At 38.0% G+C, this 13,459-nt stretch overlaps 4 protein-coding genes across 4 annotated transcripts; 3 read left to right on the forward strand and 1 right to left on the reverse strand.

The window, feature by feature from the left end:
- Window positions 1-403: 403 nt before the first annotated feature.
- Window positions 404-2,119, forward strand: GCK72_008059 (uncharacterized protein; the record flags this gene model as incomplete). Its single annotated transcript, XM_053726620.1, has 7 exons — window positions 404-490; window positions 536-695; window positions 873-1,066; window positions 1,121-1,252; window positions 1,300-1,767; window positions 1,812-1,930; window positions 1,978-2,119. 7 exons carry the CDS (start codon window positions 404-406, stop codon window positions 2,117-2,119), a joined length of 1,302 nt encoding a protein of 433 aa, XP_053590814.1.
- A 693-nt stretch (window positions 2,120-2,812) lies between these two features.
- GCK72_008060 (uncharacterized protein) lies at window positions 2,813-8,675 on the forward strand (the record flags this gene model as incomplete). Its single annotated transcript, XM_053726621.1, has 8 exons — window positions 2,813-2,955; window positions 3,340-3,439; window positions 3,483-3,583; window positions 3,631-3,828; window positions 4,295-4,546; window positions 7,131-7,340; window positions 7,952-8,370; window positions 8,419-8,675. The coding sequence occupies 8 exons, from the start codon at window positions 2,813-2,815 to the stop codon at window positions 8,673-8,675; spliced, it is 1,680 nt and encodes a 559-aa protein (XP_053590815.1).
- An 859-nt stretch (window positions 8,676-9,534) lies between these two features.
- GCK72_008061 (uncharacterized protein) lies at window positions 9,535-10,714 on the reverse strand (the record flags this gene model as incomplete). The annotated part of the gene is made up of 4 exons (XM_053726622.1): window positions 9,535-9,732; window positions 9,778-9,893; window positions 9,938-10,239; window positions 10,539-10,714. The coding sequence occupies 4 exons, from the start codon at window positions 10,712-10,714 to the stop codon at window positions 9,535-9,537; spliced, it is 792 nt and encodes a 263-aa protein (XP_053590816.1).
- Window positions 10,715-11,235: 521 nt separating this feature from the next.
- Window positions 11,236-12,865, forward strand: GCK72_008062 (uncharacterized protein; the record flags this gene model as incomplete). Its single annotated transcript, XM_053726623.1, has 7 exons — window positions 11,236-11,267; window positions 11,582-11,784; window positions 11,832-11,917; window positions 11,965-12,062; window positions 12,111-12,303; window positions 12,351-12,518; window positions 12,668-12,865. 7 exons carry the CDS (start codon window positions 11,236-11,238, stop codon window positions 12,863-12,865), a joined length of 978 nt encoding a protein of 325 aa, XP_053590817.1.
- Between the last annotated feature and the right edge of the window lie 594 nt (window positions 12,866-13,459).

A 13,459-nucleotide genomic window follows, 5' to 3' on the forward strand; every position in this document is an offset into this window, starting at 1 on the left:
GGGGGTGTGTATTACAACATGAAAACTGTTTTAAGAGGGAAAAAGAGGTAGAAAACTGAAATCCCCCGCAAGTAGGGGTATATAAGGGTAGAGTGTTTCTGTACTTTTAGGCTTGTGTCTCAGTTTTTTTGAAGGATGTCTAGTCTAGGTCTTAGAAATCAGTGGGTTCGGCGGAGTCAGAATATTTGAGGATGCGGTAAACTTGAAAAGTTTAGACTACTAGATTTCACATTCTTGTCTTACTGTAGTCAAAAAGGTTACTGTAGATCAGAAAATTCTAGATTACTATGTTCTATGTTGCTTTTTCAATTTTTTTAGTGTTCTGTTGTTACTGTCTTCTTTTCTCATTAATACATATTTCTTACAAAATGTTCAAATCTACTTTTCAGATTATCTGTATATAATGCAAATCCTACCCCACTGGTCTGTCCTAATCCCTCTCCTCTTCACCACCCTCGATGCTCTTCCACGTAGCAGGAGAGCTGTTAGAGTAAGTCGATAATACAATTTTCAGCTTCAATTTTCTCTTTTTTAGAACCGCAATGAAGGTGACATAAACTCCCTGTCCGGAATCGGGAGGTATCTGGTGCAAGGTGATATTGCTGTAGTAAATACAAGGAGTCGAAGGGCTGTAATCAAGCAAAAACATAAGAAATGGAAGCTACCCATGCCTTATTCGTTTGATTGGAATTTTCGTAAGTAGCGGGTTCAGTATTGTCCCTACACACGTCTTACAACCGCGCTCTAGAGAAACCAAAGAAAATTGTGTCATTTCTAAAGGGGATTTCGGAGGAGCGCAGTTGTAAGAACTGTGCTGAGGTAATAGATATGAGTATCATAGGATGACTGACTAGTACTCTATAAATTTCCAGCCCGCCGGAGTCGTCAACGTGTCCTCGAAGCCATGAGGTTCTGGAGTGAGAAAACTTGTGTGACATTCCAAGAAAACAGATATGTCTACCCTCATGTTCGGATATTTGAAGGAAATGGATGTTGGAGTTTTGTTGGGAAGCAACAGAGCCTGAGAGAACAGTCATTGTCGCTGGAATCTAGCTGTACTGATCATGTATGTCAAAGCCAAAGATATGAATATGTTCATACATATATTTTATGATTTCAGACATTTGTTGTAGCCCATGAACTTGCACATACCCTTGGTTTCTTCCATGAGCATGCAAGAATCGACCGGGATCAATTCATCTCAATTGATTACTCAAATGTGAATCCTAATCTGACATTTGCATTTGCAAAGGTATTCGTTATGGGAATCCCAGGTTACAGTAACCCTCTTTGTTGCAGGAATCCGAAAAACAGCTCGACCACCAGGCTGCACCATATGAGTACGGTAGTGTCATGCACTACTCGGTAGACCAATTCGCTGTGAACACTAACCGTCCAGTTATCTACGCTCGCGACGAAAAGTACGCACAAGCTATGGGTAACCGGATGAGAGCCACGTTTCAAGATGTGTCAAGGATGAATGTTCTTTATAATTGTCATGAACGTTGTGCGAACACTGTCAACCGATGCCAGCACGGTGGCTACCCTGCACCAAGTGACTGTTCCCAATGTGTATGTCCAGATGGTTTCGGTGGTCAATTTTGTGAAACGATTGAGAGTCAGTCGATAGGTCAACGCGTGAACTCGGATTGTGGTGGTGTGCTCTGGGCTTCCGACACCCCTCAAACCTTCTACGGAGCGGTTCGCACTCGTGTCCACTCTAATTCTCCCCTACCAACACCGGAGCATTGTTTTTGGCATATACGAGTAAGTTTTCCAAATTCCCTTCAAATTTATATCAAATTTTTTAGGCATCTCGCTCAAAATCCATCGAGATCCGTATCAAAAATATTGTGTCTCCATGTTCCATGTCCTGCTCGTTCAATGCTCTGGAGTTGAAGCTATCGAATTTTACAATGACAGGGACAAGGTGAGTAGAAGTACTGTAACAGGATTCAGAAATCTTTCTATTTTTAGATTCTGCTGTGACGAGCACATCTACACCTCTCATTATTCCAAGCAGCCGAAAGTATTCCTTTCTGAAGGGCCACTGGCAGTAATTGGTGCGTATGCAAGATATGACTACCTCGATTTTAATATTGAGTATAGAGCAGTCTAGAATTTCTAACTGTTATCACTTCCTCTTTTAAAATTTGCATCTCACTTCTCCCCTTCATTCTTTCAATCCCCACCCAACATTTCCATGTTAAATTGATCTTGATACTCAATTACTATGTGCCAAATTGCTTTATATTTAAATTTAAAATGACAATGAATTTTTGATTTTTGAAACGTTCTTTAGCAAAACTGATCTAGACACTTAAAACCTTTGCAGAAAACCATAAAATGTGAAAGGTGTGAAATTTGATATTCCAGTTGTTCTAGACCAAAAGTTAACTGATAAGGATTATATGATCATATCACTAGATTACACCCCGGGGGAATAATAAACAAGACTATAAACTCTTCGGACATAAAATTATTCAAATTCTCACTCCATTTCCCTGTTTTTTCGCTGACCATCGCTCTTTTTTTCTCTGAATCTCACCGTTAGTCACACTATTTTCTTTTTTTTTCGACCTGTTTATAGTCTGAAAACGCAAAAATTCGATATGTAAAGTTTCGTGTGATGTCTGGGAGTAGTAAAATCTCTTCCTCTCTTTCTACAAACAAAAAGGTCGCCGACACGTGGCTGCATCTCTCCTAAATCAGTGGTCTCTCGTCTATCCGCTTATCGAGGCACAGTTCGAGACTATAAAAATGAAACGGTGTTGCATAGAAAGTATCGAAAATTCAGTTTCGATATTTGAAAATGCTCAAAAAACTATGGATTCTTGTATTTTTGGCTGTTTCCTGCCAAGCAACGTTCCCATTTTTCAATCCAATCACAGAGAGATTGGTAGAGTATAAGGATGCACAAAACACTGTTCAACAAGGATTCCTGGCTTATCCGACGTAAGTTTCTAGAAAGTTTCTAATAAAATTGAAATGATTACAGTAACCCGACTAGTCTGTCCCAGAGTTTGATCCAAGATCCAAATTTCTACAGTAATCTTAGAAATCAAGAACACCTAGGTTATCAGCTCTCCGTTACAGTAATCTCAAAAAATACGCTCTAGGATCAGAGCAACAACTATATACATAAATTATGCAATTAGCACAATTACATAGTTATCCAAACATTATTTATAGTCCATATGAATTCTTACAGTTACTTTTGAGATACAATACTATCATAACCACAGTCATCCAGTTATAGATTATAGAATCCCAGTCTAGTTACAGTAATCCAGAAATCGCTGTCCAATAAATCTATGTACAGTGCCCTCCCTCTTTCAGATTCACCTCTCCACACAAAAAACGTCCCGCAGTGATTGTTTTTCACGCCTTCACTGGCCGTACCGAGTTTGACAATGGAAAGGCTCGTGACTTGGCTAAAGTTAGTTCCCCACATATATCCCAACACCCTTACATAATTTTAGCTCGGCTACGTGGCATTCGCTGCAGACACCTATGGAAAGGGAAAAGCCGCTCCAGATGTTCCTGGAAACTTTGCGATAATGGGACAGTTGTTGGGAAATCGGTAAGTATATGAATACAATAGGTTGCTCAGAATTACAGAAGTTTTAGAACGACGATTCTTCGCAACAGAATAATGAGCTCGTGGAACTATGTGAAAGCACTTCCATTTGTGGATACTAACAGAATCGGATCGATTGGATTCTGTTTCGGAGGGTTGTGCACTTTGGATTTGGCCAGATTTAATGTGGGACTCAAGGCTGCCGTGTCTTTCCATGGAACACTCACGGATTATCCAGGAAATGGAACGTAAGTTGATATGAACTCCAGGGGATTTTAGAATTAGGATTCTAAAGATCCAATTATTTTGAAAACTGTTAGAGCACGTGACAATAACTTAGTAATGACAAATTATTCACTAAAAAACTACTTGATACATTTTAAATCTGGGCAAACAACCATAAAATCGGTGTGAAATTTGAAATTCCAGTTTTTCTAGATCAAGAGTTAACTGATAAGGATTAAAAACTCTTCGGACATAAAATAATTCGAATTCCGATTTAAATTTTTCTTCCCTAACCACCGATGTTTGGTGTTTAGTTTTTTTAGTAAAACATTAGCATGTTTGATGGTTATTGAATCTGCGGAAATGTTGAAATTTCAAAAAAAAACGTGGCTACTGCTACAGTACATGACTTTTCCCTAGACTCTTAACACGACTCCAACCTGGGCCCCAAAAATTCTACCAACTTTCCCCAAACTACCAACTTTTCAGAACGATCGATGCCTCTGTCCAAGCTCACCACGGAGACGAAGACCCACACACTACCAATGCTGATGCCGATGCATTCCTTGTTGAAATGAGAAGACGCAACGGAGATTGGGACTTCACTCGATATGCACATGCACTTCATGCCTTCACCCTCCCCGGAGTTGAAAATTGGGGAATTCCAGGAGCGAAATTCGATCCAATTGCATCTAATAGATCCTGGTCAGCTATGGAAGCGTTCTTGGCGGAGAAATTGCTGTAAGATGGAAAATTGGAAAAGGAAAAGGCTCTCGATGAACGGACAACAACTGTAAAACATTGAACATATATACATAATCAATCTGTCTAATTTTCTGCCATTATTGTAGTAATTTATTGATTAACTTAACTTATTCTGTTGTTGTACTTATATCTATGCTTTAAAATTTGCTGTTTCTAAACAAAAATTATAAAAGTGAAAAACTTAAAGAGCTACACAACTATCTCATCCACTCTCAGGAATTCAGAAAAAAAGAACAGTCCCGTCTAAAACTTCGAAAAACTACAAAATCGAACAAATGGTCGAAACGAATTTTTGTTCACAATTCTCACCTCATTCTTGTCTCCATCTTTTTGGTGGTCTACTGATCTGTTGCCGCGATATACTGTAGCGGATCCTTGTATGTAGTGGTTGGTACTGACTATAAATTTATCAATTTAAAGAAAAGGAATCAAGAAAGAAAATCGAATGCAATGAGAATAAGAGAGAGCCAGAAAAGAGAGACTGACATCTCACCACTGGGGGTCGTGGCCCGTTTTTCAACGTCTATTTGATTTTCCAGGAAGATAAGTGACAGGTGCGCGGGTCTAAAGAAAAATTTGAAAATTTTCTATGGCCGATCGATATAGGGATCTGGCTCCGCGACAATTCGCAACTGCGACATTCCGCAACTACGACATTTCGCAACCACGACGTTTCGCAACCACGGCGTTTCGCAACCACACCGCATTTGCATATTTAGGTCAGTTGAAAATGTTGAAACCGAAGGGTCTGGGAACATATTTGAAAACATTAAATAGAAGAAAAAGTTATCTGACTCATTATTAGACAAAACTAAGTTAAACTATTGCTAGTTCTATGGTTGCGAAACGTCGCAGTTGTGAAATGTCACAGTTGTGAAACGTCGTAGTTGCGGAATGTCGCAGTTGCGAAATGAACAGTTGCGAAGTGTCGCAGTTGCGAAACCTACGTGAGTTGCGAAGTGTCGCAGTTGCGAATTGTCGCGGAGCCAGGGATCTTATTGATTTTTAGTAAGATGCAATAATCTAATAAACGACTTACATTAGTAAAGTTTCATAACTGAATAGCTTAAAAGTTCTTGGGATCGTTGTTGAACTACGTAGTTTTGAGCAAAAAGTTATTCTCTCCTGTAGTAGAGATGTAGGTTAGATTCACACAATTCTTATGAACCTACTTCCTACTGAAAAATTAATATAGGTACAGTACCGCTCAGAAGTATATTAAGTTTTGCCTTTTTCAGTTGAAAATGCCCAACTTTGAGAGTGTGTCATGGTACTTTTGAATTTCGCACCATGGAAATTTTTAATGAATCATACAGATCAAAAGTAGAGTTCTATTTTTGTAGTTGACCACTTTTTTGTACGGAAGTTACTTATCGACAAAGTAATTTCTCCCTCAAATCGACTCTTTTCAGTGCAAAATAGTGCGAATTTTGAGCTGTCCCCTTAAAATGACCATAACTCTTTAGGGAGTGCCCGTACAAAAAAGTTGTCAACTACAAAAATAAAGCTCTATTTTTGATCTGTACGATTCCATAAAAATTTATTTTGTGGGACAGTTAGTGTAACTATGACACACTCTCAAAGTCGGATCTTTTCAACTGAAAAAACCAAAACTTAATATACTTTTGAGCGGTACTGTACCTCCGACTGAAATAGTAGGATAACAGATATTGGGTTTCTCAAGTACTATTAGACCAGCGCCTCTGGGTAAAACTATCCGGTTCTGACAAAGATAAGAATGGTGGGAGAAGTTATATCGAAATAAATTATTCCCGTTTCATTGGTTCCTAAGACATGGGTTTTAATCCTCCCGGACTAGTCTTCTATGAAAATGGTGAAATCCAAAATGTTTTTGATTTTCATCAGATTTCGGGATCATAACTCCTTTTTGCATTGACATTTGAGTCAGGCGTTTATATTTTCAAGCAGCAAATAATATTATCGAAAATTTACTTGATCTGCCAAACTTGAAGTATCACCAGATCATTTTTGTAGCTTCTGTCATTTTAATAAACTTCTGAATTCCATTTTTAGATGTCCCCCTTCAAACAAATTATAGGCTGGCTCCATTTCCTCTCCTGGGCTCCGCTCCCTTTGACGTAGCCCTCTCGGGACGCCTAATTAGTATTTATAAACTCAAGATCAAACCTACACACACACAAAGGAAAGAGGTTCGACTTTTCTAGATTAAAGTGATACGCTTCGACGATTTCTTCGTTACTCTCTTTTAGTCGTATTTTTCTGAAATTTTGAGATATTCTCATTTTTGAGAAAAAAATTGTGATGGCTACTAAGAATCCTTGCAAAGTGTGTGGAAAACTGACCTATTCGTCACGTTGTGGAGTAAGTCTGGGCAGTACGGTAGACCATGATTGCACACAAATGTCAAATTTGGCATTCAAAACTTGCTTGATTCCCGGGTGCCTAATATTTAGACGTCTTCAAGTGAAGAGTATTTGAAATTTCAAAACTTTTAACATTTTCGTGCTCAAAGGGTTCTACCAATTGTTTACAATCCTTCTGTTTTCACTTAATATCAATTTAAGAAAGTTTGCTGCAGTGCCTGCAACTCTTACTACCGTCGTAACAGCAAGCAACTGATTCCTCAATGCACCGATGACAGGTCTCATAAAATACTCCAGAATTCTCGTTATCAGAAATGTCTGGAAGCTGGAATCAGAAAAAAGCTACCTATAGATTTCATGGAGAATTTGGTGGAACAGGATCGGATCAGGAAGGTTATATTTGAGAATTCCTATGCAAAGAACGGGTGAGTTGAGAGTGTGAGCAGACCCGAATAATTTTGGTGTAGTTCTTTAAACCTGGAGTTGAACATGCCAACTTAAAAACGGAATAAAACCGGGCCCAATTAATTTTCCCCAAAATTATTTTCTCTAAAGGCCTAGTCAATTATCTCCTATCTCTACTACTTTTTTGAATCGGTGGAATTTATCGCTGACTTATACAAATAATTTCTAGACCATATATCTTACAATTAAAAATTTGTCAGTTATATCCACTAAAATTTCTTTAAGCCCAAAGATTGTCTAGTTTGTAGACTGCTTATCAAGCAGGTCAAAAACTAGATGTGCTCTAGACCATAACACACAAAAAAACACAAACACAAGTCATAGTTAATGTTTATGATACATACATATTTCATGCTTGATTACCCTCTCTGCCCCCTGCATAACACCTCCACAACAACATCGGCACCAACAGAAAAGAATGAAAGATCAAAATAGGTTTAAGACTATTTAGAAAATGTTAAGCACATATCAGTTTTGAGTAGGGATAAGTTTAGCTGGAGTAATAGAAAATAATATAAGTTGTCTGGAATTTCGCTCATCAGCTTTTTTTGAGTATGTTAATTTATTGCAGAAAAAGACTCTTGCTCGAAGATATCCTATTCAAAAACTTCAACAGTTACACTCAAAGACTGGGAAAGATTCGTCTCTCTAACTGGATCGCCGTCTCCCAACTCACATCAATCGACTTTTTGTCGAATCTATATTTCTATCAACAACTGGTTCCATCGGATCAAATCCAATTCATAAAAGCTACCAGATTTCGCTTCTTTTTCTTATCACTGGCCATGAAATGTTACGAAGAAGGGAAGAGACAATTGGAATACCCTGATGGGTCGGATATTTTTCCAAACAACATTCTGCGCCGTTCTCCATTCATTGAAGCGGAACACTTGCAAAAAATAAGGACTACGCTCATCGAAAAACTTGCTGAGCTGAAAATCAAGCAAGAGGAGTTTTTGATGCTGATGGTTTTGCTTTCTTGCACTACAGGTGAGATAAGCAGGCCAAGACTCCCCACAAACAACACTGAAATTTCAGCACTTGCATTATCCGATCACATATCAATCATTGGTAAATCCATTATTGAAGACGCCAAAACTGAAATTTCATCGCTTTTGATGAAACATTCCGAACAACAATACGGAATAGCTGTACGCATTCGATACGTGGAGCTATTATCTGTTCAAAGTGTTGTTGACTGGACTCATAAGAGTATGGACAATGTTCAATGTCTATATGCTCTCAAGCGGACTGATAACAAGAAGTTGGAAGGATATTTGTATAAGTTCGAATGATTTTGATGTTGCTGATTCGTAGAGCTAATGGACCTATTCAAAAATATGAATTGGTGCAATTAAATATATTTTTATAACACTTCAGTTGTGAGATATTCTTGGTTTTTTCTTCTTGTTCCCATTTTGTAAATGTTTGTTTGATAAAACGATCACACCTAGAATTTCAAAAAAAAAAATATCAAAGCAACTAAATAAAATCATTGGGGTGTGGTGAATAGGTGATAATGTGTGAAAATGTGAACCTCTCGTTAGTATGTGTATTTACTTGCATTCAGTGTGAGGTTCCAGGACTCGGGAAATTTCCCTAAACAGAATTTACCGGATTATATATAATAAATCTCTCTAGGACTACGTCACGAGGAGAGTTATACAGGTTCAGAGTGAACTTTCAGGCAGTATTAGCTAATAACAACGAGAACTATCCAAAAATGTGAAGATAAACGATAAGTTGCGAGAAACCACTATGAATTATTCGAAATTCTCATTTGACACGACTGACAGCTTGCACGCGCGATAAAAACTTTAAAAAAAGATAAAAATCTACTAAAAAGATGAACGACGCACCTATTTAACATGCCGCCGACAGAGCCAAAAAAGCCAAATTTCTCCATTTTAGAAGCGAGATTGGCAAAACTGCGGCGAGAAACGCGCGCGCACCCGTAGGTCAACACGGCAACACAGAGACATATGGAGGTGAGTCTAGAAACTCAAGTGACTTTAAAGATGTTTTTAGATGAAACACGGTGCCAACCGTACACAAGGAAGCACAGTGATAATGGTAATAAGATCGAAACAAAAAAATTTCAAATTTTCAAAAACATTTTTATTGCATTTCCAGAATCAAAACGCTTCAGTTCAACTAGTCTCTCTGCTTTACTGGAAGTGTTTGAATGAAGTCTTCAACAGTCTTTGGTGGGAACTCTTTCAAAATCATTTCAGCCACAGTTTGTCCTTGTTTTTGCAGAGGTTTCGTTATTTCAGCCAGCAGAACGCGTTTTGGAGTTTTGCAGAGAATGTCCGAAATTAGACGATTGACATTCGACACGTGGGTTGCCACCTGGGAAATAATTTATTACGGGTTATTCAGTAAGAGCATACTAACCTCAGTCTCAATTGGTTTGTACGGCTGGACGATATGATTGACCAATGTCTCACGACTCAACTTAGTCTGCGATGGGACTACACCTGCAGTCTTTGCACCAAACAGATCTTGCAGGTCTTTAAGCTAAAAATCTACCTGTACTAGACTACAAACTACATACTCACATTATCCTTGAACAGCCCAATTTCCTTCTCAGCTTCATCCAAAATCTCTACGAATTCATCTTGCTTCGCCGCATTCTTCTCCTCCTCATCCATCATATGATTCACCGTGACGTAGAGCCACAAAATCTTTCTCAAATCGATTCGGAATTTGTTCAACGCCCAATCAATACGTTGTTTGTTGTTTTTGATAGCTCGGAGACCGCGTTTCCAGACGATAGCCATTGAGTCCACAATTTCATCTCTATACTCATTGTAGTACTCGACCATCTCGTCTCCGCGTTGGATAATGCGATGTTGGCTGAAAATTTTCCATCTACAGTACCGGCCAAAAATATATCTTTTTTTCTTTTTTTCAGTTGAAAATGCCTAATTTTGAAAGTGTGTTATAGTATAACTAACAGCCCTAGAAAATGACTTTCTATCGGATCGAACTGATAAAGAGTACAACTACATTTTTGTAGTTGGCAACTTTTTTGTATGGACACTTGCTAGAGAGTTATAGTAATTTTAAATGAACAGCTCAAAAATCGTACTGTTTTGAACAGAAACGTTTGAGGAAGAATGACCTAGTTACATTGCGAATTATTCTAAACTAACTATTGAATGCCCTCCTCCAACGTGTTGCACAACTCCTCGAGCGCTGTCGTCTGAAACTTCACAATATCCGTCGCAGTCACATTTTTCAGTGGATCGTCATCAGATTCCAATTCAATTGACAATTCTTCTCCATCATTTCTACTGTTTTCTTCTCTTTTGAACATCTTTTCGCTCATTTTGTTCGATTTTTCGATTCTTCTGTCTTGATTTAGAGACGATAGCAGTGGTTATAGATGGGAATGAGGGGAAATTTGTTATTTTTGGATTTGTACACGTTGTTCTGAAAAAAACGAAAGGTCAGAAAAAATGAGAACAAGGTGGGGTCGGAAGGGCAGCTCACGTGAAGGGAAATGATTTTCTTGTAACAAAATATGGCTGTCGCGCCTCAGACGCACTTCCTTACAGCTTTGCCACTGCTTTCGAGAGAATTTTTTGAATGCCTCTTTTTCTCTTTCTTTCTCAGTTTTCGAATAATTTGGCGCGCCTTGGACGCGTTCGCTCAAGATTTTCTCGATTTTCAGCAAGCAAAATTATAGAAAAACGCGTGTCAGGCGAGCCAGATTTTCCAGAAATTTAGTAAAATTAAAATGTTAACACTAGAATAGGAGATTTTCTAATGTAAAATGTGAAAATGCAAAATGTAGAAATCTGGCTCTGGGAAAGCGTTTTTCTTGTTCTAGTTTTGTAGTTTGTAAGTATGATTTGTTACTTATTTTACAACAAAGTGGAGTTAGTAGACTAAATTTGAGACTACAAACTATAACATGTGGTAACGCTGAAGTAACCATAAGCAGACACATCTCTCCATTTCATTTGTGTTTCATTTGAATGTTCTCTCTCATTCAAATTTCAATTTCAATACCCACGGAAGAGATGGGGTATCTGACCCGACGGATTTCACTTTTTCCGTGTTTTCCTGTATTTTTCAACCCAGAAACTTTTATCGCATCTTCCCTTAGCAAATTTGTCATGCTTTTATGTTCCAAGCCTTTTCATCACAATGAAATGTTCCATTTTCCCAAAAAATTAGTATTTATTTTCAGTACTTTGTTTCTTATTCTCTTTCTATATATTCTGTTCAATGGAGATGATATAATAGAGGATCAGGATTCAGAATATTTATATCGGGTGCCGTATCCCATAAGGAAAAATTCGAACAACGAAAGTTGGATAAAATCTGAAAATATTGCTATAGTTATTGTGCTGGCAGAGGGTGTCAAACGGGAATATTATAAAATTGCTATTAGTAAGTCTGTCTGTGTGTCCAGTGTGTAGATGTCCGACAAGTTACAGACAGCGTTGAATGTTATACAAAAGCACACGGATACCAATTTATACTCACTCATGACAATGTTTGGGGATGCGATTATTTGAAGGATGTCAGTTAAAAAATACTTTTTAGACCTAATCAAAAACTTTTTTCCAGAAATTCTTCCGCCGCCACTGTGTCATCTCAAAAATCCTCCCAAAATATGAAGCAGTACTTCATTTGGATGCAGATATTGGAGTGGTGAATCAAAAAAGGTGTAGTTTGTAGTATGTAGATTCACATTTGATTTGTTTTTCTTCCAGAAAACTCCAAGAATATATGGACCCTCAATTCGATCTGATATTTCACGATCGTCATTTCTCACCGGAAATAGGAATGGCTTCTTATATCGCCAGGAATACTCAATATGGACTAGATTTGATCACAGAGTTTTCGAACTATGAGAAAAAGCTACCGGAGGGTAGTTTTCATGGGACGGATAATGGGGCGATTCACGTAAATGGATATGCTTAAAGACTACAAACTACGATTTCCCGCTTTAGATGTTTCTTGCCGAAAAATTGTTTCCCCACAACTTGATTGAGCTGGAATTGTGTCGTCGAGCATGGAGGAATTCTCAGAATGTGGCTGATCAATTTGCATATACTTCATGTATTCGAAGTCTTTTTGGGGCGAACACTGATTTTGGAAAAGTTCGGATTCTGAGAAAGGTGAGGAGGTTTCTGTTGGTTTTCAGATGCCCGGATGTCCGGATGTGCGTGTATTCATATCACATGTATGTATGTCTATCTGACATCCCATTCATCTGGATGTTCCCCAATTTTCTATTTGTTCGTAACCTTATTTACTATATTTCTAGGGCACCGGCTATGTCCGGGACGACTGGCTAACCGGTGGAATCTGGAGTCCTGACCGGGACTTTATGCTTCATGGCCTAAAAACAGATCATCTCAAAAAATTACCTTGCGGTCCGCTAAGGGTGTCTCCGATGAGTCAAACAACATGGTACAGTCCATTCGAAGGAGATTTTGATATGGAGAGATGTGTGTTGGGGTGAGTTTTAGGCATGGCCTTCAACATGAATTTTGATTCGATCTGTTTAGATTTTCGAGTTTTAAAGGAGGACTGAAATTAATTATCTTTTTTTTCAGATTATGATACTTCAGAAAATCCTAAGAAACTTTCATTTTTAGAGCAAATCCTGAAAATCGCTCTAAACTCCATAATTCCCGTCGTGTTGACTCAAAGGAACCTTCGTAGAAGAGTTTTTCCACCGTGTAGTTCTTTCGGACAAAATTAATTCTTAATTCCTCGTTTCCTCGCTTTTTTTGCGATATAATTTGAAATACGACTTCAGTTCTCCCTTAATGCCGACCAATTATTTGAAACTTTAATTTTTTTTTAGAAATATCACATGGAATCATAACCGCAGACTCATCGGAACCCGTGAAGACGTAGAGTATGGGCTGAGGAAGCATGAGATGAAAATTGCAGTCAAAAAAGTAAAATATATGAGCAGGTTGTATAGTTTATTATCGAATTGTTATTTTTGGAGACTGTTTCAATCTCATTTTTGGTTTATTTTTTATTATTGAATGCACTCTAGAAAATCACATTTTATTTATCACTTTCTATCACAACAGAGTTTCAG

Source organism: Caenorhabditis remanei, chromosome II (assembly GCF_010183535.1).
Source record: "Caenorhabditis remanei strain PX506 chromosome II, whole genome shotgun sequence".
In the NCBI taxonomy this organism is placed as follows: Eukaryota; Metazoa; Nematoda; class Chromadorea; order Rhabditida; family Rhabditidae; genus Caenorhabditis; species Caenorhabditis remanei.